At 39.1% G+C, this 23,768-nt stretch overlaps 1 protein-coding gene across 1 annotated transcript; it reads left to right on the forward strand.

The window, feature by feature from the left end:
• The first annotated feature begins 7,016 nt into the window (after window positions 1-7,016).
• LOC140726855 (myosin regulatory light chain 2, smooth muscle minor isoform) lies at window positions 7,017-23,467 on the forward strand. Its single transcript, XM_073043788.1, has 4 exons — window positions 7,017-7,178; window positions 18,454-18,655; window positions 19,130-19,291; window positions 22,539-23,467. The coding sequence occupies exons 2-4, from the start codon at window positions 18,472-18,474 to the stop codon at window positions 22,709-22,711; spliced, it is 519 nt and encodes a 172-aa protein (XP_072899889.1). The 5' UTR covers window positions 7,017-7,178; window positions 18,454-18,471; the 3' UTR covers window positions 22,712-23,467.
• The last annotated feature ends 301 nt before the right edge of the window (window positions 23,468-23,768 follow it).

A 23,768-nucleotide genomic window follows, 5' to 3' on the forward strand; every position in this document is an offset into this window, starting at 1 on the left:
TTGGAAGCATAGATTGCGAACAGATATTCTCAGAAATGCGGCAAATGCTCAAGGGATATTTGCATGGCATTCTGCATAGGTATGTTCCAATGAGACAGGAAAGTTATGGTAGGGTACAGGAACTGTGGTGTACAAAGGCTGTTGTAAATCTAGTCAAGAAGAAAAGCTTAAAAAAAGTTCAGAAAACTAGGTAATGATAGATTATAAGGCTAACAGGAAGGAGCTTAAGGTTGAAATTAGGAGAGACAGAAGGGGCCATGAGAAGGCCTCGGTGAACAGGATTAAAGAAAACCCCAAGGTATTCTACAAGTATGTGAAGAGCAAGAGGATAAGATGTGAGAGAATAGGACCAATCAAGTGTGACAAATAGTGTGACATATACAAAAAAGTATATATGGAACCAGAGGAGATAGCTGAGGTATTTAATGAATACTTTGCTTCAGTATTCACTACGGAAAAGGATCTTGGCAATTGTAGGGATGACTTACAGTGGATTGAAAAGCTTGAATATATAGACATTAAGAAACAGGTTGTGCTGGAGCTTTTGGAAAGCATCAAGTTGGATAAGTCTCCGGGACCGGACCAGATGTATCCCAGGCTACTGTGAAAGGCAAGGGAGGAGATTGCTGAGCCTCTGACAATGATCTTTGCATCATCAATGGGGGCGGGGGAGGTTCCAGAGGATTGGAGGGTTGCAGATGTTGTTCCCTTATTCAAGAAAGGGAGTAGAGATAGCCCAGGAAATTATAGAGCAGTGAGTCTTACTGCAGTGGTTGGTAATTTGCTGGAAAAGATCCTGAGAGCCATGATTTATGAACATTTGGAGAGGCATAATATGATTAGGAATAGTCAGCATGGCTTTGTCAAAGGCAGGTTGTGCCTTAGGAGCCTGATTGAATTTTTTGAGGATGTGACTAAACACGTTGATGAAGGAAGAGCAGTAGATGTAGTGTATATGGATTTCAGCACGGCATTTGATAAGGTACCCCATGCAAGGCTTATTGAAAAAGTAAGGAGACATGGGGTTCAAGGGGATCTTGCTTTGTGGATCTGGAATTGGCTTGCCCACAGAAGGCAAAGAGTGGATGTAGACAGGTCATATTCTGCATGGAGGTTGGTGACCAGTGGTATGCCTCAGGGATCTGCACTGGGACCCCTTCCTTTTGTGAGTTTTATAAATGACCTGCATGGGGAAGTGGAGGGATGGGATAGTAAATTTGCTGATGACACAAAGGTTGGGGGTGTTGTGGATAGTGTGGAGGGCCGTCAAAAGATTACAGTGGGACATTGATAGGATGCAAAACTGGGCTGAGAAGTGGCAGGTGGAGTTCAACCCAGAGAAGTGGGAGGTGGTTTATTTTGGTAGCTCAAATATGATGGCAGAATATAGTATTAATGGTAAGACTTTTGGCAGTGTGAAGGATCAGAGGGATCTTGGGGTCCGAGTCCATAGGACACACAAAGCTGTTGTGCAGGTTAACTCTGTGGTTAAGAAGGCATACGGTGCATTGGCCTTCATCAACCGTCAAATTGAGTTTAAGAGCTGAGAGGTAATGTTGCAGCTATATAGGACCCTGGTCAGACCCCACTTGGAGTACTGTGCTCAGTTCTGGTCACCTCACTACAGGAAGGATGTGAAAACCATAGAAAGGGTGCAGAGGAGATTTACAAGGATGTTGCCTGGATTGGAGATAGATAGATAGATAGATAGATACTTTATTCATCCCCAAGGGGAAATTCAATGTTCCTCCAGTATGATATCACATAAACACAAGACAGACCAAGACTAACTGACCAAAAAAACCACATAATTATAACATACAGTTACAACAGTGCAAAGCAATACCATAATTTGATAAGAGCAGACCATGGGCACGGTAAAAAAAAGTCTCAAAGTCCCAGATAGCCCATCATCTCACGCAGATGGCAGAAGGAAGAAACCTCCAACGTGGCAAAACTTCCCGATGCAGCCTCTGGAAGCACCCGAGCACAGCCAACTGTGAGTCCGTCCGAAAACTTCCGACAACTTCGTGCCTCCGACCAGCCCTCCGACACCGAGCACCGAGCACCATCTCTGCCGAGTGCTTCAACCCCGGCTCCGGCCACCAAGCAACAGGCAAAGCCGAGGATTCGGGGCCTTCCTCTCTGGAGATCTCTCCGATCGCTCAGTAGCAGCGTCAGCAGCACAGGCATGTCAGAAGTTTCGCCAGATGTTCCTCCGTGCTTCACACATCCGTCTCAATCAAATCAGGATTGTGCACGGCCCCTACTTACAGATAACGGATATTCCTTACTGGAGTGGCCGCTGCGCCCTGCGTCGTCGCGCCGCCATCTTTATTATGCTTTATGAGAACAGGTTGTGTGAACTTGGCCTTTACTCCTTGGAGTGACGGAGGATGAGAGGTGACAATGATAGAAGTGTATAAGATAATGAGAGGTATTTATCGTGTGGATAGTCAGAGGCTTTTTCCCAGGGCTGAAATGGCTATCATGAGAGGTCACAGTTTTAAGGTGCTTGGAAGTAGGTACAGAGATGTTAGGGGTAAGTTTTTTATGCAGAGAGTGGTGAGTGCGTGGAATGAGCTGCCGGCGATGATGGTAGAGGTGGATACAATAGGGTCTTTTAAGAGATTCCCAAATAGGTACATGGAGCTTAGAAAAATAGAGGGGCTATGGGTAACTCTAGGTAATTTTTAAATAACGTACATGTTTGGCACAGCATTGTGCGCCAAAAGGCCTGTATTGTGCTGCAGTTTTTCTATGTTTCTAAACACTCTGAATGTTAAAAGGCCTGAACAAATTAGATATGGCAAAGTTATTTCCCATGATAGGGGAGTCTAGAACAAGAGGGTACATTTTCAGGATTGAAGGACGTCCATTTAGTACAGAGTTGCGGAGGAATTACTTTTGTCAGAGTGGTAAATCTGTGGAATTTGTTGCCACGAGTGGCTGGGGAGGCCAATTCATTGGGTGTATTTAAGGCAGAGATAGATAGGTTCTTGATTAGCCAGGGCATCAAAGGGTATGGGGAGAAGGCATGGGAGTGGGCATGACTGGAAGAATTGGATCAGCCCATGATTGAATGGCGGAGCAGACTCGATGAGGTGAATAGCCTACTTCTGCTCCTATATCTTATGGTCTTACAGAGATCATATAAGACAGCTCTACCTTTTGCTTTTTCCAAATTAGCAGTTTTGTCCATCTTGTCTATCAAGAAGTCTTCGGGTGTGATCACCATATGTGGCATAGTCTGAGTAAGTCACGTATCAGTAAAACACAGAATACAATTTCTCATTTCACTTCGATGCAGCAATCTTGTCCTCAGGACATCAATTTTGTTCTCCAGCGACTATACACTTGCTAACAATATGCTGGGTAGAGGGGCCCTCATCCCTCTCCATTTCAGCGTGGCTTGGAGTCTTCCCCTCCTGCTTCACTTCCAACAATGTAATGAACCTTCATCTACTCAAAGGTGTCATACCTGATTGCTTGAAAGTTAAGTTCGCTGAGCCCTTCAAAAGATATGAAATGCTGATCATGAAAAAGTTGAAGATCTACCAAGATGAACTGAAAATTTGAAGGTAATTGTGAATATTCAGCAGGCCATGGATAGACATATCAGAATGGGAATGGGACGTGGAATTAAAATGTGTGGCCACTGGGAGATCCTGCTTTTTCTGGCGGACCAAGCGTAGGTTTTCAAACACCTACATTTTAATTCCACGTCCCATTCCCATTCTGATATGTCTATCCATGGCCTCCTCTATTGTCAAAATGAATCCAAACTCAGGTTGGAGGAACAACACCTTATATACCGGCTGGGTAGCCTCCAACCTGATGGCATGAACATTGACTTCTCTAACTTCCGTTAATGCCCCTCCTCCCCTTCTTACCCCATCCCTGACATATTTAGTTGTTTGCCTGTTCTCCATCTCCCTCTGGTGCTCCTCCCCCCCCCCCTTTCTTTCTCCTGAGGCCTCCCATCCGATGATCCTTTCCCTTCTCCAGCTCTGTATCACTTTCACCAATCACCTTTCCAGCTCTTAGCTTCATCCCACCCCCTCCAGTTTACTCCTATCATTTTGCATTTCCCCCTCCCCCCTCTACTTTCAAATCTCTTACTATCTTTCCTTTCGGTTAGTCCTGACGAAAGGTCTCGGCCCAAAACGTCGACATCGCTTCTCCCTATAGATGCCGCCCAGCCTGTACTAGTTAGAAACCGTTCGGCAGAAGTCTCCTATTTCAATTAAGCAGCATAGTGTCCAAAATAAACAAAGAGAGTCTCAGCTATTTTCTCACTAACATATAATCAATCTATGTATACAAGATACCTTACGTATTTATGTTTATTGTGTCCTTTATCTTCATGTGTTTTTACATGCTGCATTGGATCCAGAGTAACAATTATTTTGTTCTCCTTTACTGGAAATGACATTGAACAAGCTTAATACTTTTAAAATATTTTTTAAGAGAATTACATAGAATGAATAGAATAATAGAGTAATGAAAAATAATATCAGCCCTCCCCCTTCCCCCCTTAACATCCCTATCTTAAAAAAAAGGTTAAAAAAAAGAGAAAGAAAGAAGAAAGAAAGATTGCCTGGATATCGGAAGATCCCCACATGCTCCATGGAGTTCAAAATAGCTTTAATATATATCTTTATTTACTTTTCCCCCAAATAGCTAATAATTTTATCTTCAAAGAACCTATATATTTAATCCTATCTTTTGTAAATAAGGGTGCCAAATTTTCAAGAATATATCATATTCATTTCTTAAATTATAAGTAATTTTTTCAAGTGGAATGCAGCTAAATATTTCATTATTCCAACATTCCATAGTTAAGTATGAATCTGATTTCCGAGTAACTGCAATAGCTTTTTGGCTACTGCCAATACAATTTTTATAAATTTTTTCTGATGTTTATTCAATTTAGGTTTTGGTATTATCCCTTCAATATCGCCTAATAAAAATAATATTGGGGTATGTGGAAGTTGTATTCCAATAATTTGTTCCAGTAAAAGTCTTAAATTTATCCAAAAATGTTGAATTTTAAAACAAGACCAAGTAGAGTGTAAATAAGTACCAATTTCTTGATTACATCGAAAACATTGGTCAGATAAATTTGGGCTTAATCTATTTATTTTTTGTGTGTAATATATAATTGATGTAAAAAATTGTATTGTACTAATCTAAGTCGGACAAGCTTGATACTTGAATCTTAGGAGGCAAATTGCAGAAAATGCAAAAAATTTAGAGTAGGGAGAATGGAGGGCTTCAATGCCACCAGACTGGGAAAATAACAGTATCAATGGCAAAGAAGAAAAATAATATTTTTGATTGGGTACAGGAGAACTTTCCCATTCAGAATGCTTCCAGTCCATTGGGAAATTTGAAATCCAATGGACTAACTAGATCACACACAAAGGAAACAGACCAGCATCTGCAAACAAATGTCATGGATGACTAAAGACATGTAGATTAAGAGGAAATACAAAATTAACCTAGATTATACTGAACATGCAAAAGCTGTTGAATTGTTTTCTCATGCTGATATTCTTACCATTGCTCTATATCCCTATAACGATTATTGGCCTTATAATTGAGCAGCAGTGAACCATTTGATTGGCCTATCAGAGTTCTCTTTCGGAACTAGTTGACTTGATCAGCGTTTGTGATATGGCTATTGTTCACAATTGCACTTAATAAAAAAAATTAAACAGAGAACCAAGATTAATACAATAACCACAGAAGAAAACCGATTAAGGAAATGAGATGCACAAAAAGAGGATATCGGTACGCCATTGTGAAATAAATAACAGGGAACTATAAAGAATAAGATATAAAACTATAAAATATAAATAGTAAAAGCATAGTCAAAAAGTTATGTGACTGGTTAGGAGCCAAAAGGATTATAATGTCAAGTCAGGAAACCAGGGTGAGGTACTAGTTGAGAATGTCACACTTTAAGAAAAATGACAAGATCTTAAAATGTTTGGCAGTGCTCTGGCTGAGAGTGAAGATCAACACTGTAGGTTTGTCGGAATTTTCCATCCTTCCTCAGATGTGAGAATAGTGTGTCAGAACTGGAGATTTGCAACTGTTGTAGCCTGGTCAAAAGAAGGGAGAGATTTTACTTATTACCCTGGGCTGTTTTTCAGAGTTCTTATATGGCTTTCTTGTGAATTTTTACCAATAAAAAAGGACCTATCACATTTAATAGAAGAACCTGAAACTCAGAGAATAGCTCTAGGTAAACGAGAGTGAAAAGTCTTAAGTTTATGTTGTTAACAACTTAATTATGAAAATTCACGTCTCATAATTCTATGGATTCATAATTCCAGGTATTCATAGATTTATACTATTTATAGAATTATCCCTACCTCTCTAATCTCTTCCATCAGTAAAACCCTTCAAGATTTCAGCTTTTCTCCAGTTTTTGGTTTCTTATCTCTCCAATACTGCAGTCAGCAGTCTTTTTTTTAATCTCATAAAAATATTTCAGTTAAGGCCTATGTGATACTCTTACAATTCCAAATAACGTTGCTGCTATTGTGTACTACGCCTTTTGAGTTATTTTTCTCTTCGAGTTTAATTGCCTAGCAAGATAGAGAGGGTTTTAGTTTCTGATCGATTCGTCCACCAAGAAACGGAACTGGAAACAACGCAGGCCCATCCCGCCTCGGTTTAGGTGATCGGAGAGGCCGTCCGTCCGACTGGCAGAGCGGCCAGGCCGGACCTCGCGCGATGACGCGCAGGAAGCCCACGTTCCATCGCCTAATAAGGGAACATCTCAAGCTCCACTGCGCGCGCCCGACGCTATTGGAATGCAGGGTACCGCGTCATCGGCTGTACCATTTAGGTCCACCAGAATAAAGATAGAACCACTGTTGTTTGTTAAAGGAAAAAAAACAGCAGCCATAATGGGGAGGTGTTAAATCAGAGCATAAAAATATATGATACAGCCCATGTTCCTCAATATAAAACGGCTTACGGTACTGCAAAGTGAAATTAAATTGGTGCGTGGAAGTGATATCCCCCTCCAGTGATTACCGGAAGCAGCTGAAGGCATTTCCGGCGGTTGGTCCCGGTTCTGTGGTTATCGGGGAAGTGGGGCGGCGGCGGCGGTGTTGGTTGACTGCAGGAGCTAGAGTCTTAGTTCTTCGTGAGCTTGTCGGGTAAGGAAATTCATCCTTTAACCCCCGTCCCAGGTGTGTGAGAAATAGCAGTTGCAATCCTCGCGGTGGAAGCGAGTCTGGGTTCGGAGGACAAAGTTTGGGGAAAGCGGCGGCTGTGTCGGCCGCCGCCCATCGGTTCCCGGCTTCGGCCCTAGTCCGTGGTTAAATCCATGAGTAATGATAAACTGTTACCAAGACTGAACACTGTGCGCTTTACAGAAAAAAAACACAAGTTACTTAGGTCTGGCAACATCTACAGGCTGTTGTGCCAATGGAGGATTTACTAATTTGAAAATGTTGATTTTTATCTTAAAGCGTTTTCACTGTTGGGATGCATGCAATTTGTTAGTGCACCTCTTTTACAAACAGGGTAGAAGAGAATGGTTAAAGGTTGTAAGTACTGTTGAGAAGTGGTACGTTTTGATGCATAAAGTTGAAGGTGTGATCATATATGCCAGGAAACAATTACTAAGCCTTAGCATTGTTAAGTTTGAATTAATTGATCCTTTTAAATTCACTCCTATTAAATTGGTAGTCAAAATTCCATCTCTTAAGTTTACTTAAAAATATTTGCAAAAAGAAAACACCAACTTCTACGAAACTTTATTTTTTCTGCCTGTAATCGATCAGGAATTTGCCACACTTTTCCACAGAAGACTGTTTTAATTCCTGTTTTTTTTTTTCCAGTTTGTACCTGTTTAAATTTCACTGACTTGTTAGTAACCCTCAGAAAATTGTCATTTCGTTACGTTTTAAGTTTCTGCGAATCCTGAGAATCTGCTTTTGAGAAAATGGTGTAGCTCACTTTCTGCTTCTAAATCTGCAGGTGGTGAGTGATTAATTTAGTACATCATAGAATCATTGCAGCTTATGTTTTTCAACTTGCAGTAACTTTGCCATCAGTTAATAAACAAGTATTGAAGTTAGCAAGGTAGTCCCATATTTTCTTCTGTGCTGAGTTGGGTGGGGTAAGTAAGTGTTTTGACCTTTGATTACAGGCTGCATTAACTCAAGTCAAAAGAAAAAGTATTGTAAAGAGTAAAATACCAGAGGATGGTTTGGGCTTCTTTTACAATGTGCTCAATATTCAGCGCCTTGAAGAAAAGAGAAGTTGGTCTTCTTAACTGACACTTTTTTTTAGGCTAAGTTCAAAATTATACTTCTACTTCCATGTTTTTAATATTGACATTGATCAATTGCAATACATGCAAAAAATAGTATAAATTGCTGTTTTCTTTTTGCAAATAGTTTTAACTGGACTTGCAAATTTGACCACCATTGAACCTGAAAGAATCAGCTTATTCAACAAACTATTAACATTGCTAAGGTTTAGTAATTGTTTCAGAATATGCCCTAAGCTGAAAGAGGATGAGCATCTATGGTTCTAGTGCTCCTGAAGGTACTGCTGTTACTGTTCTGGAAGAAATGTAATGATTTTTTTGAGAGGGCTTTGAACAGTTAAAATGGCTGGTTTTTCCAAGAAAGATTTGGTGAATAATGAGTGCAGTGTGTGAAATAGCTATAGAAGGAGACACACTGGTAACTGGCTAAGCTGCTGAGTACATTCCTGAAGAGAAACGCAGTGCTTTGAGGAAAGAGCAAACGAGGGCACACATAGTTGACAGCATGACTAGTATTGCTGCTTTAGATTGGAGTTGAGATTGCATGACAGTTTGTTCTGAATTTGAATGGGAGTTTTATTGAGTTAACTAAACCACATTTAGTTTGAATGTGAGGAATGAAAAGTTATTAAAAAGACCAAACTTTGGATTAATGTTTTCATCATATGGGTGAATTCTGAATAGCATCACTCAGTCACCTGGCCTGACAGTCAACTTTGGTGTAGAAGTCAAAATATGCAGGAGTTTCAGATGTATTTGCATGTGAGCTTTTCTGCCCCAGAACCTACTGTCAAGTTTTTCTTTTATATCTCTGCCCTCTAGTCGTCAACCCTTCTGCCAAATAAAACAGCTTCCCACCACCCACTTGTCCTGACATCTCAATTTATACACTGCCATCAAACTTCCCCTTGATCTTCTAATTAATCTACCCTTATAATTAAAGTCTCTTGTTACTAGGATTCATTCTTGTGAATCATTTGTGAACCCTTTGTTGTGTTGACAGCCTTCCTATGATGTCTCAATCAGAATTAAACACTATGCTGGCTGGAGCTTGACCAGTGTTTTCATAAATGTTCATCTTAAATTTATTTTTTAATACTCTGTATTGTCTTTAAATTGAATTGAGAGGAAGTTCTTGGTAAATGGGTTAAAGTGACTATTAACTTCAGGTTTGTAAATGTGGGTGTCAGGATTGAACTTCTCAAACGTGCAGAAAGGTTGTGAATGATTTCACTGTATAATTGACTATGTCCACCCCGCCCTTGTGCAAAGACATACTGTGTAAATTTTCTTTAAGCAGTTTTTCATATGGGTTCTGTTCTTGAAATAGTTATACATGAATCTGAAAAGCACATTGTCTTTCCTTGCACAGTACATGCTGAAGCCTGTCTGTTTATTTTTTTTAAATGAGTCATAGTCCAGCACTTGTTTTGGAAAGTGATTCTTGTATTCACACTTAAGCTGTAACTGAAGTTAAGGGATGCTCTTGGCCCTTTGACCTTTTCTAAATCAGTAAGTAATTTAATTTTTAATAATGGAAATTTGGAGTTGTTCATCCTTGGTTAAACCTTTTCAGCCATAAATGAGAACAAAAAGCAAAGCCAACAACGATGTTTCAGTGGCTGCATTAGCTGCATTGCTCTTTAGAATGCCCAGAAGTAGTTGCACACTCCATCAACTTTGGAGAGCAAAGTAACTGGAAGATGTAGCAGCTTCTGAAAATTTAATATGGCAAATTTATTTCAAAATCTTTACCATCGTTTGCAACATACTGCAAGTTGAATTATTGCTTTGGAAACTTGATAGCACAAGTCTTGTCTGAGAATGTTGCACTCTGCCTACTATTAAGTGAATAAAGGGATTCAAGGCAATATTTCAAATATTATGGACCTTCCCCTGATTTAAAGGTGAATTTATGTTCCTCCAGCTCAATGAAATGATATAATTAATCACTGTCACTGCTGCTTGTGGGAGTCTGTTGGACATGTGTTGATCACGGCATTGTTTTATTACAAAGGAGTGATAGCATTTAAAATTAGTTTTGGGTAAAGCATATTGGGAGGTTTGTTCACAAAAGATGCACAAATTCAAGTCTACTGCAAATGTTCTGTGCACTTTCATTAAAGGACATCATGAATTACACAAAGCAATTGAGCTTTGTACCCGGTAGTTAATTACATCGTGATGTAGCTTTTTGTTGTTGAGACTAGTAACCCTCTCCAAATATGTAAAGGCATGTACTTAATGCAATTATCATAGATAACTCTGAAATGGTGGTGTTAAATTTCTTCACTCTTGCAATTTCCTACAGATGTACATAACCATAGTCCAGCTTGCAATTTTTCCCTAATTTTTTGAAAGCAAAGTTGTGAATCTTCAAACCAGGAGAGGTCTTCAAAGTTGGTGGTAGGGCTCAGTAAGGCAGTTTGTTTTGATGACTGCCATTTCAAGATTCAAAAACTTTATTGTCATTCTAACTGTACATCAGCTCTGCAGGGCAGAATGAGACAGCGTTTCCCAGGAGCAGTGCAATCATAGCATAACAAACGCAACACTAAATAATAAACATAACAATAAATAGTAAAACACAACAGCCACATGTCAGTTAAAAACAAGTTATAAGTGTCCAAAGCAGAGTCAGGTAGAGCAGCTGTTTAGCAGTCTGACTGCCTGTGGGAGGAATTAATGGCGCAATTAAAATTAAAAATTCCCAAGAAAATGAATTCAGATTGAAGGGTTAAAAGGCTGCAGAGTATGATACTGCCTAGTAATAAGAATTTATGAAGCAACAAATATTTTAAAATGTATGAGAATTTTAAAATGGAGGCTTTGTTTAAAGGGTATAATATTTGCCAGAAAGTGGGTGAATTGTCTTGGTGGGTGAATTGTCTTGATTTGACCTTAAATTGTAAGAGTTCAACTTGCTTGATCACTTGAGACTGCTGGTATTGTATCAGGCTATGAGCTGATCAGAAGTATTTTTGGAAAATTATTCACTGAGAATATTAGGAACATTTCTTGGGTACTTAAGTTTCTGTTTTCTAGAATGGGAGATTTGGTGAAGTCATTGGTTAATTTTATTTACCTAAAAGATGATAATGGACTGTGGTATTGAAATTTTGGAATTCTTATGATAGTGGTTTCACGTGATAGCAGCTACATATTCAGAATTTGTACTTAATGTAGAAATACTGTTATTGGCCAAGTTAAAGCAATGAGGCCTTAAATGTGAAAGTGTTGCTTTTAATACTTAAGCAGAGATTGGAGAAGCAATGGTAATAGACTTAATGGGTTGCTTCAGTGGCCAAATTGTTCTGATATCAGAGTTCATTTTAGTGGGGGTGCAGATCAACCAGATGACTGCAGTTAGATTCACCATTAAATCTGACTACATCCAGACAACTGGTGAGTGTTCTATTTCAATATAGCCATGATAGGTCAATGTGACTCATCACACCTTTCATAGATTCTGTCTATTGGCCACATGTCAAAAGAGTTCACAAATGGTGCTACTGGATAGGGTGAAGTGGTGAGATAATACTTATTCATTGCCTGGTGTAGTGTTCTGATTGGTATCTGCAGTTGTTAGCTGAACCTGATCATTCATGTTTGAGTTGTGAATAAGACGAGCAATATTTTGATTTAACAATACAGCACAGCCCTTTGAGTCATACCAACAACCCCTGACAAACCAGATTAATTCGATTACAAGCCAGGTTACAATGACCAGTTAACCTACTAGGTACATGTTTAGACTGGGAGGAACCAGAGCACCTGGAGGAAACGCATCCATTCTATGGAGGAGATGTATAGAGAACGTTGAAATTGAACTCGCGCATACACACACCCAGCATTGCTGAGACTTCTAGACTTGCATGTATACATTTGTCATCTGAATGGAAATACATGATCCATTGATTCGAAATCCTCATTTTTGTCTCCTGCTAGCATTTGTATTTTCTCCACTGTTAAAATGGTTAAAAAATTAGTTCTTGGCCTTTTTATGATTGTCATTACCCAAGTCTCTTAGTCTAATAATGCTTCACACTGGTTAAGTTCTAACACAGACCCAAAGAGCAGATTTTCTTTAAATGGAAATGAGACAACTGCAGTGAAATTGTATTTAATAGGGAAAATTAATGAAAATAACTGATCTAATTTGGACCAAAATTCTAACTCAGAATTTTTTTTATAGAAAGATGTTGAAAGGAGAGTAGAAAAAGAGAGGTTCCATGTAGTGCCAGTCAACCACTCCTTTTTTTGGAAGTTTCTGTGGCCAAATCTCATAATATCCAATGATTAATTTCACTTTAGCTGGGGGATAAATTTTAATTAACAGCATTGCTTGCCTGCTCAAACACACAAGCTTGGAATCTATTCTGATATCAATGAGTCATTGCACACTCTTCCAAGAACATGAACCATCACTGAAACATTTTCTTGTAGGATTAAGGTCAGTTCATATCAGTGAAGTTCAAGGAACTTCATAAATATGTAGTGTCACATGTTTGCTTTCCCCCCTCCTTTGTCCTTGAGACATGACAAATGTTCCATTGGTGAGCTATGATGTGATATACTTTATGCAATTATGCAAGTATTTCTAACTTGTTTGTCTTCTAGGATAGCTGGCTAACAAGTTAGGAGTACAACAAATTTATATTTCATTTTGAGATCATATATCAGCTAAGACAACACCATTGTTAAAAAGCAAGGTGAAAATTTACTAATAGACATAACAGAATTAGGCTGTTCTGCCATTCAAATTTGCTCTGCCATTTGATCATGGCTGATATAGTTTTCCCCTCAAGCTTATTCTCTCCTTCTCCCTGTAAACCTTTTTATCCTCAATCCAGAACCTATCAACCTCTGGTTTATATCTACCCTATAAATTTGCCTCTACAGCTGTCCAGCAATGAATGTCATAGCCATCTCTCTCAAATTCCTCCCCATCTCTCCTCTAAAGGGTCATATCTTCTATTGAGGCTGTGCCCTCTGCTCTTGAATTCTCACACTCATGGAAAATTCCACGAGGATGTCAGGGTAGCATTGTAGTTAGTATGATGCTATTACAGCTCGTGGCATCAAGAGTTCAGTTCTGTCATCCTCTAAGAAAGTTTGTACATTCTTCCTCTGGCTGCTCTGTTTTCCTCCCATGGTCCAAAGACGTATCACTTAGTCTGTTGGTCATTATAAATTGTTCTGTGATTAGGCTGGAATTAAATTGGTGAGGTGCTTTTTTGGGGGGGCTGACAGGGCCAGAAGGACCTGTTACATGTATCTCTAAAACAAAAAAAATCCTCTGCTCATCCTTTCTAAGGATTTAAATATTCACTAGGTTTCAATTAGATTCCCCAAGTTATTCTATCAGAATCCGGTTTAGTATTGCTGGCATGTGTTGTGAAATTTGTTTTTGTGGTAGCAATACATAATTTTTTTAAACTATAACTTACAATAAGAAATGTATATAAATTAAGTAGTGCAAAAGGAGAACAAAATATGTAGTGAGATAGTGTTCATTAGCCATTCAGAAATCTGATTTGGGGGGGGGGGTGGAGAAGAACCTGGAATGTTGACTGTCTTCAGACTCTTGTACCACCACCTTCATGGGAGCAATGAGAAGAGGGCATATGATGGGAGTCCTTAATGATAGATGCTGCCTTCTTGAACCGCTGCTTTTTGAAGGTGTACTCTGTACTGGAGTGGTGAGTGCTGGCTGAGTTAACAACTTTCTGCAGCTTTCTCTGATCTTTTGCAATGGCCCGTCCTACAGTGATGCAGCCAGTTAGAATGCGCTCCATAGTACACCTGTAGAAATTTGCAAGTCTTTGGTGACATAAGTCTTCTCAACTCCTAGTAAAATACAGCTGTCACTAAACTCCAGCAAGTACAAGCCTAGAGCCATCAAGAACTTTTATTCCTGCAGTCAGCCATACTTGTAAACTTACTCTGGACCATTTCCAATGCCAGCATATTCTTTCTCAGATAGAGAGCTCAAATCTGCTCTCAGTACTCCAAATGCAGTCTGACCGATGTCTCAGTATTGTCTTTGCTTTTATGTTCTAGTCCTCTAGAAATGAATGTAGACAGCTTCTGATTTCATTTACCTGTGTCAATTGCTAAATTCAGTGTCTTGAATTTATTTAGTTTGGTTTGTCTTGCATATTCTGTTTCCTGTCTGTCTGAAAAAAATCTTCACCTAGAATGCAGTCCAATCACAAACATTAGAAAATCTGTAGATGCTGGAACTCCAAGCAACACACACAAAATGCTGGAAGAACTCAGCATGCCCGGCAATATCTATGGAAAACAGTACAGTTGATATTTTGTGTTGGGTCCCTTGGCCCAAAATGTCAACTGTACTCTTTTCCGTAGATGCCTCCTGGGCTGCTGAGTTCCTCCAGCATTTTGTGTGTTCCCTGGAATGTAAGGCACTTAAAAAGCGTAATCATTAAACTAATGGAAGGTAGTACAATTAAAATATAGATTTAATTGATTGGAATAGTTTCAGTTTTTCTGCTAGTGTGAATCTTACTGTGAAGAAACTGAGTGTATGCATCCTTTTAGGTTTGATCTAGAAAATCAACTAAAGTAGGTCAGTATTTTTAAGATCACATAACAAATTTGAATGCATGCTCTAAACATTGTGTTGGTATCATTCATGCCCTGAATGCCCAGTAGCTCAGTTATACCAAGCTATGTGTTCTTCCCTGAGGCAGAAATATTGCCATGAGATCTTCAAATACAGTGTATTCTTCCTATTCTAGCCAGTGTCTGTCTATTAAATCTAAATTATTAGCCCCACTTTCTGATAAATGTGTGCAAATTAATGTTTGAAATGTTGGACTGTAAAATTCTGGGACCACTTGAAGATGTGAAAGTTTCAATTGTGAATACAGTTCTTTCTCTTATTCTTAAAGAAAATTGTCACAAACTTGTTCAGTATCCAATTACTTAAATCATAATCTTTTTTGTTAATGATGCAACTACAAGGCTTAATGTTTGAGAAATCATCGCCAAGATCTTCAAAAGCTATTTTGTTCTTGTGCTTTAAACTGTTGTGCAGTAATCTGTTTTTATGATATAGTTGAGCATTATTCAAAATTGTGCAGGGAAAAAATGGAAGTACATCATTCTCACTCATGCCCTCATTCACCTGAATATCATCCCCCTCAGTTTGATCCACCTATCACCCAGCACCTCTTGCTCCACCCCTTCTCCCCACCTTTTACACTGACCATATTCTCTTTCCAGTCCTGATTGAAGGGTCTCATTCTAAAGCATTGTTAATTTCTCTCCATTGATGCTGCCTGACCAGCTGAGTTCCTCCAGGATTTTGTGTGCTAGAATTGCCACTAAAGATATCAGTTCCTTAAAGTATTTTTGGGTTATCACTAAGCATGGTATCCTTGTCTTGTGGAAAAGCATATGTGGTTTAAAATCTGCCCTGGCATATTTTCTTTCTGTCATGGGGTCCTCTCAATTAAAGTAGATAGTTTCCCAGAACTACTTTTCATTAGATCTCTGGGAAGGGGATTTGGGTGGGTATCAAAGATTCATTTATTAATGTATGCTTTGTACAACTCTTGAGATTGATCTTCTCCAGATAGCCACGAAACAAAGTAAAACATTGAAGTCAGTTCAAAGAGAAACAGCAACCCCATCCCCTCTCTCACAAAATTTAAGGCAACATGATCATTGCCCCCTCCCCCCCCCCCCCCCCCCCAAATTCTCTCACCCTGCACAAAAATGAGAAAGGATGGGTGAAAACACAGAATATAGAAACCATTAGACTGGGGAAAAGTCCATAGTCCAAATCCATAAATAAAGAATCACGATAATGTCCTCCGACATCATCGAAAGAGAAAGACAATGCACAAACAGAGTCCTAACTCCTACTCTGGCAATAGAGGGATTTCATCAGTGATCAAAAAATGGTTAATGCTGAATTCTTGCTCACCTTCCACACTCGCCTTCACATTGTAGTCTTCCTTGAAGCTTTAAACTGAATAATGGATGCTTTAACCAGCCAAATTAAGTTGAACATTGGCTCATGCTCCATCTTGGAACTTTCTTCATCTCAATGCCTTAAGGGTTCAAGCCCATGTTCACTTCCTGGAATATTCTCAGAAACAGGAAAACACTGGATCAGTCAATCAATCTCTAAACTGTAAATCACAGGCTCTAACAGTTCAAGAAACACACTTAAGATGGGAAAGCAGACTTCAAAGCAAGTTTAATACTGCTTTGCTACTTGGAGTAGTTAGAGTTGGATTTTATCTGCCACTTTTTTGATGCTTCTGAAACAACATTTAGGGTTGATAAATCTTCCAACAGCTTAAGCATGTAATAAAATAGCTGCTTGTATGATGCATCACTAAACAATTGTGGTACAACTTTTAATGCTTGTATGCTACCTAAAACTGAATCAAGTGCTAGCTTGATGGATGCTGCTACTAAGCATGTGCCTGCTGAACAGAATCTACTCCCATTTGGATTAGCACGGCAGCACTGAGAATGATGTTCTTTGATTTCTCAAATGCCTTCAGTACCATACAACCCTCATTGCTGGGGGAAAGCTCCGTTCAGCGCTGGTTGGCACTTTTGTATCCTGGATAATGGACTACCTGACTGGCAGACCACAGTTTGTGCAGCTTCAGAACTGTCAGACATGGCTCTAAGCATAACAGGAAACTGTATTGGCCCCCTTCCTGTTTACCCTGTATATCTGGGACTTTAGATACAACACAGTCATATCATCTGCAGAAATTCTCTGACTCAGCAATAGTTCGGTGTATAAAGGGAAGACAGAAGGATGAATACAGGTCCCTGGAGGACTTTGTCAAATAGTGCAAGCTGCAGCTCAACATCAGTAAGATGGTGATGGACTTTAGGAAGACTAATCCTGCATTGCTCCCTGTTATTATTGATGACGGGGACCTACAGTTATCTGGGAGTGCACCTGGATGACAGACTTGAGTGGAACACCAACATAGAGACTGTTTACAAGAAGGGCCAGAGTCGACTCTGCTTCGTGAGGGGACAGGTCCTTTGGCATATGCAGGTCTCTTCTTCACATGTTCTACCAGTCTGTTGTTGCCAGTATAATCTTCTATGCACAGGTGTGCTGGGGCACTGGCATCAACACACATGATGCCAACAGGCTCAAACTGATCAGAAAGGCTAGCTCTGTATTAGGAATCGAACTGGATGTGCTGGAGGCTGTGGTAGAACAAAGGATCCCATGGAAATTCATGGCAATTCTGGACAGTGTTTCTCACCCTTTGCATGCCATCTTGGCCAAACAAAGATGCATTATTCGTAATAGACTAAGACAATTGCGTTGCTCTGAAGAGCACTATATGAGGTCATTCTTACCCTTGGCCAGTGGGCTCTATAATGGTGCAGCTTGTAGCCTGGGAAGTGATGCGCCTCTCCTTTTAAACTGCTTGAAGTAACTTTTTATTCTAATATTTGTATATTTGTGCATTTGCAATGTTACTGTGACACTAATTTCCTTTGTGGTCAATAAAGAATCTATCTGCTTCATTACACTTAATTTTATCAGCTTTAGAGCAGGTAAAGCACGAGAACTATTTAAGTATCCTTTTTGCAATCTTTGGGACTCTCCTTCAAAGGAAGTTCTGTCTGTGTAACAGTAGTTAAAAATCAGGCAATGTGTTTATTTTAATGCTTCCCTATTTACTGCCAAGAGCATTTGAATAGCTAATGGGCCATAAAATCTTGAGAGTAGCTCATCCATTCAAGTATCTGGATCTGCATCACAGAACTAAGGTGGCCCTACATTACCACCAACTGTTTTGTTTTTGGAGTCTGCAGCATTTTTGAACTCCATTATTTAAAGCCACCTTGCTGATGGCTATAGGTAGATTTGTGTATTTGTGAAGCAGTACTTAGTTATTTATTTTAATGATTAAATGTTATATTTCCCTCCACATCATTGCATATAGGCTAGAAATATGTTTAGAGGTTTTCTGGCTCTATATTAACTGAATCCAGTGTTAAACTGAAAAATACTATCAATAAATCTAGTTCTGAAAGAATCCATCTGTTTGGAATTTGGTGCCTATTTTATTTTTTGAGAGGTTTGTCGTTGATCTTCAGAACTGTATAATCTCATCTGTTTCTCTCCCTAGGTACAATACACGGTCACCATGTCGAGCAAAAAAGCCAAGGGAAAGACCACCAAGAAGCGCCCTCAGCGCGCAACTTCCAATGTATTTGCTATGTTTGATCAGTCACAGATTCAAGAATTCAAGGAGGCCTTCAACATGATTGATCAGAATCGTGATGGCTTTATTGATAAAGAGGATTTACATGACATGTTGGCTTCTCTTGGTAATTTTAACTTTTTCCTTTGTAATTATTTTGCCATTTTGTTGGAGTTAACTCAAGATAACTGAATAATTGTTTACTCATTTTAAAACTGTATCTGATCGGTTGCCAACTGGATTGCTTCATTCCTTAACAAGAATTAGTTCACATCTCTTGTTTTGTAATGTTCTTTATTTCCCCTTTTTTGTGAAAATGTTGCATCCAGCTAGAGTCCTAAACATTAAATGCAGAGAGCTCAAGTTTAATATTTCCAGTAGCTAACTGAAATGGACCAATTGGAAGATTCAGTGTTGTTATAATTCTATTTGAAGAATTGAAAAGAAAGCTTGGTCTCTTTGGCAAGTAATATTTTCCAATGCTTGAATGCTATGTGCAGTCTGAATTTATTCCTCTGACACATTGTGATTTCCATTAGTTTATCATTATGAATGTACTGCTTTTATGACAAGTGCAACTCAATATATAAATCTTTTGCAGGGAAGAACCCAACTGATGAGTACCTAGAAGCAATGATGAATGAAGCCCCAGGGCCCATCAATTTCACCATGTTTTTGACAATGTTTGGTGAAAAACTCAATGGAACAGATCCTGAAGATGTAATCAGAAATGCTTTTGCCTGCTTTGATGAAGAAGGAACAGGTAATTAGGAAAACCTTTGACGCACTGCTACCTTGCCCTTCATGACTGGCAGAATTGTTCCTGTGCCTTCACAGTTGCAAGTTGCCACAGATGCATCCGTTTGAAGTAGACATGGGAGGTGTCAGAAACCCAGATCCCTACGTAATTCCCAGTACATCTGGGATGCACGTTGTTTTGCATGTGTTTCTCTAAGGCAGGTTTCCTGACACCCACTTGAGTACTGAATTTTTTGCAGCACTTCAAAGTGCAAAATAAATTTATTATCGAAGTATGTGTATGTCACCAAATACAACCCTGACATTCATTTTCTTGTGGACACGCACATTAAATCCAAGAAACACAATAGAATCAAAGAAAGATTACACCCAACAGGATGGACAACTAATGTGTGAAGGATAGCAAGGTGTGCAAATACAAATGAGAAAATAAATATTGAGAATGTAAGTTACAGAGCCCTTGAAAATTAGTCCATACGTTGAGTGGCTGAAGAATTGGGGCAGAGGGTAGGGATTCAGATTTCTGGATAATTGGAACTACTTCTGAGGTAGCTGTGACCAAAAGGGACAGGTTGCACTTGAATCCGGGGGGGGGGGGGAGTGGAGGGGGCAATATTATTGCAGGACATTTACTAGAGCTGTTGGGAGTGGTTTAAACTAATATTGCATGAGGATGGGAACCAGTATGATAGAGCTAAGGATGTGCCAGCAGGTTTACATGTAGATGATGGGTGTAACATGAAAGTTAGGAAGGACAAGCCAATGATTAGATACAAGTGCATACAGCAAAAGTACCACGGAAGCAAAATTCAAAAGGGTGAAGAATGCAGGACTGAAGGTACTGTATTTAAATACACATAGCATTCAGTATAAGGTGGACAAACTTGTGGCACAATTAGAGATTGGTTGGTATATTGTTGTGGGCATCAGTGAGTCATGGCTGAAAGAAAGCTATAGTTCTGAGCTTAACATCAAAGAATATACTTTGTATCGAAAGGACAGGCAGGAAGGCATAGGTGATGGTGTGGCTCTCTTGGTCAGAGATGGAATTATGTCTTCAGAAAGAGTTAACAGGGTCAGAGAATATTGAATCTTTGTGGGTGGAGTTAAACTGCAAGGGTTAAAAAACATTATGGGAATCATATAGGCCTCCAAACAGTAGCCAAGATGAGGGGTTGAGATTGCAAAGGGAGGTAGAAAAGGCATGTAATAGGTAATGTCACAATTGTAATGGGGGATTTCAATATTCAAGGGAATTGGGGAAAATCAGGTTGGTGTGAGATCGCAAGAGGAAATTTGTTGAATACCTGCAAGATGGGTTTTTAGTGCAACTTGTGCTTGAGCCTACTAGGGGAATGGCCATCTTGGATTGAGTGTTGTGTAATAACCTGGATCTTGTGAGGGAGCTCAGTGTAAAGGAACGCTTAGGAGGCAGTGATCGTAATGTGATTGAATTTGAGAAGAGGAGGCATGAGGGAGGAGCTTGCCATATGAACTGGAGGAGAATATTGGCTGGGCAGAAGAGCAGTGGCTGAAGTTCCTGGGAATAGTTCACAAGGTGCAGGATATGCATGTCCCACACAAGTATTTGTTCTCAAATGGCAGGGGTAGACAACCGTGGGGTTAAGGACTGCATAAAAGCCAAGGAAAGGGCATATAATATAGCAAAAGGGAGTGGGAAGTTGGATGATTGGGAAACTTTTAAATTCCAACAAGTCAACTAAAAAGCTATAAGAAGGGAAAAGATGAAATGATGGCAAACAAGCCAATAATATAAAGCAATATAAACTAAATGTTCTTTTTAGTTACATGAAGTGTAAAGAGGTAAGAGTTGATGTTGGACTGCTGGAAAATGATGCCGGTGAGGTAGTAATGGGGGACAGAAATGGCACAAATACTAAATGCATCATTCTTCACTGTGGAAGACAAGCAGTGTGTCAGAGGTCTGTGGGTGTCATGGCGCAAGAGTGAATGCCATTGCTATTACAAAGGAAAAAATGCTAGGCAACTTCAAAGGTCTTAGGTAGATAAGTCATCTGGACCAGATGGGCTGCATCCTAAGAGTCCTGAGAGAGGTTGCTAAAGAGATTTCTGATGTATCAGTCATGATCTTTCAAGAATCATTTGATTCTGCCATGGTCTTAGGACTCGATTGCAAATGTCACTCTACTCTTTAAGAAGGAAGGAAAGAAGACAAAAGAAAGGAAATTATAGGCCAGTTAGCCTGACCAGTAGTTGGGAAATTGTTGGAAACCATTAAGGGTGAGGTTTCAGGGTACTTGGAAACTAATGATAAAATAAGTCAGTCAGCATGGTTTCTGTGAAGGTGAAATCTTGCCTGACAAGGAAGTGACAAGCTGGGTGGACGAAGGAGAAGTAGTGTGTGTCATTCATTTGGTTTTTCTGAAGGCATTTGATAGGTGCCACACATAAGGCTGCTTAACAAGACAAAATCCTGTGGTATTACAGGAAAGATACTGGTGTGGATAGAGGAATGGCTGATGAGCAGGGAACCGTGAGCGGGAATAAAAGGGGCCTTTTCTGGTTGGCTGCCAGTGATTAGTGGTGTTCCTCGGGTCCCAATACTGATCCCTCTACTTTTCACATTGTTAATGGTTTGGATAATTGAACTGCTGGCTTTAAGGCAAAGTTGGCAGAAGATACGAAGATGGGTGGAGGAGTAGGTAGTGTTGAGGAAGCAATGTGATTGCAGCAGAATAATGGGCAGAAATTGGCAGATGGAATACAGTGTTGGGAAATGTATGATGCATTTTGGTAAAAGGAACAATTGTGCAGACATTATATAAATGGGGGGAACGTTCAAACATCAGAGCCAAATTTTAGATATGTCACACTGCTGTTCATGGAGCATCTGGCCTTGGTAGAAGTGATGTGTAATAATTGGGAGAAGGTAAGGATATTGAAATAAATTTTAGATTTATTTGTGGATTTCTGTTCATAATTTCCTAGAAAATCTTATTTCACCCACCCCTCCTTTCTCAAATATCTGAATAAGGAAATGGATAACATTTCCCATACCCATACTTTGTAAATGTTATTTTTGTACTGTGCTCCTAGAAGCAATGTGAATACCTTGAGTTTTTTTTTGTTTGAAGCTGACTCTTGGGGTGCTTAGTGTTGTCTCTGAGGTTAAAAACGTATGAGCATCTATGAAGGCATTTTGCAAGTTATGCTAATTGTGTTCTGATGAAAAACCAATTTGCTTTTTATTGCTGCAAATACTTTTACAGGTTATATCCAGGAAGACTACCTGAGAGATCTGCTGACAACAATGGGAGATCGATTTACTGATGAGGAAGTTGATGAACTTTTCCGTGAAGCACCAATTGACAGCAAGAGCAACTTCAACTATATTGAGTTTACCCGTATACTGAAACATGGTGCTAAAGACAAAGATGACTAAAGAAGTCTAAAGCTCCTATTCATTCTTTTACTTGGCAAAATTTACATCTATTGGATTATATTGCATGCCTTCCAAAATACTGCTTTTCTCATATTTATATTTTTCCAGTCATGTTGGCACACTTTGCACATGTTTGGAGTAAGTGCAAGATAAGTGGCAGGGAACAAAGTATAGAAGTGGATCATAAATGAAATGCCTTTTCTGAAACTTATTTTTAAACTAAAATCTTTTAAAATTGTCATCTTAGTGTGGTTTGCAGTACAATAGGAAGGGAAAATGTACCACACTCAGTATAATCTGATCAAAGTAGTTCAGTTCAAAAAGAAAACTACTCTTAGATTAATTTAAGATTATGTCCTATAAAATGCAGCTTTTTGTATTGGAGATAATGGTGAGAGCACTCAAGTGCAAGTTTGAGTATGTTGTCTTATTTAGTTTAGATGGCTCCTCTTAAAGCTAAATTTGCTGAAAAGTCATCTAATCAGTCTGGTATTTTGCAATACTTTATTGCTGTAAAGCTTAGAGTGGAATCTATATCTTGGTATTATGAAAAATTTATCCAAAGGACAAAACTTCGATTTAATGTTCAGATTTTATTCTGGTTTTTTTTCTGTTCTATCTTAAGTAGTACCAAGTGTCCTGTGTGATGCTGATTGGTGTAGAATTGTTTTGCCTTATTCTTGATTGTACTTCCTGTTCAGATTTATGTCCTTATCAAATATCTGACTTGAAAATAAAAGAGGAAAATGCACTAAATGTGTGTTTAAATTATTTGAATGGTATAGCTGATAAAGATTAGAATCATCCTTCAATAAAATACTATCCAGATACAATTAGGCATGGATTTGGTGTGATCATGCTTTTTCCAAGCAGTAATTTCTCAGTCAAATTCCTAAATCATGTGCAATTTGCTTGATCACAGCTGAGATTTGATAAATCTCTCAATTGATTCGGACAGCATGCACCTGTAAAGCAAAACCATCAAAGTGCTTGCACGGTAGTTAAGATTTTAGAATTGATTATTTAAACCTGGGTCTCAAAAATGAATTTGGAGAGA

This window comes from Hemitrygon akajei, chromosome 1, assembly GCF_048418815.1.
Source record: "Hemitrygon akajei chromosome 1, sHemAka1.3, whole genome shotgun sequence".
Taxonomy (NCBI): domain Eukaryota; kingdom Metazoa; phylum Chordata; class Chondrichthyes; order Myliobatiformes; family Dasyatidae; genus Hemitrygon; species Hemitrygon akajei.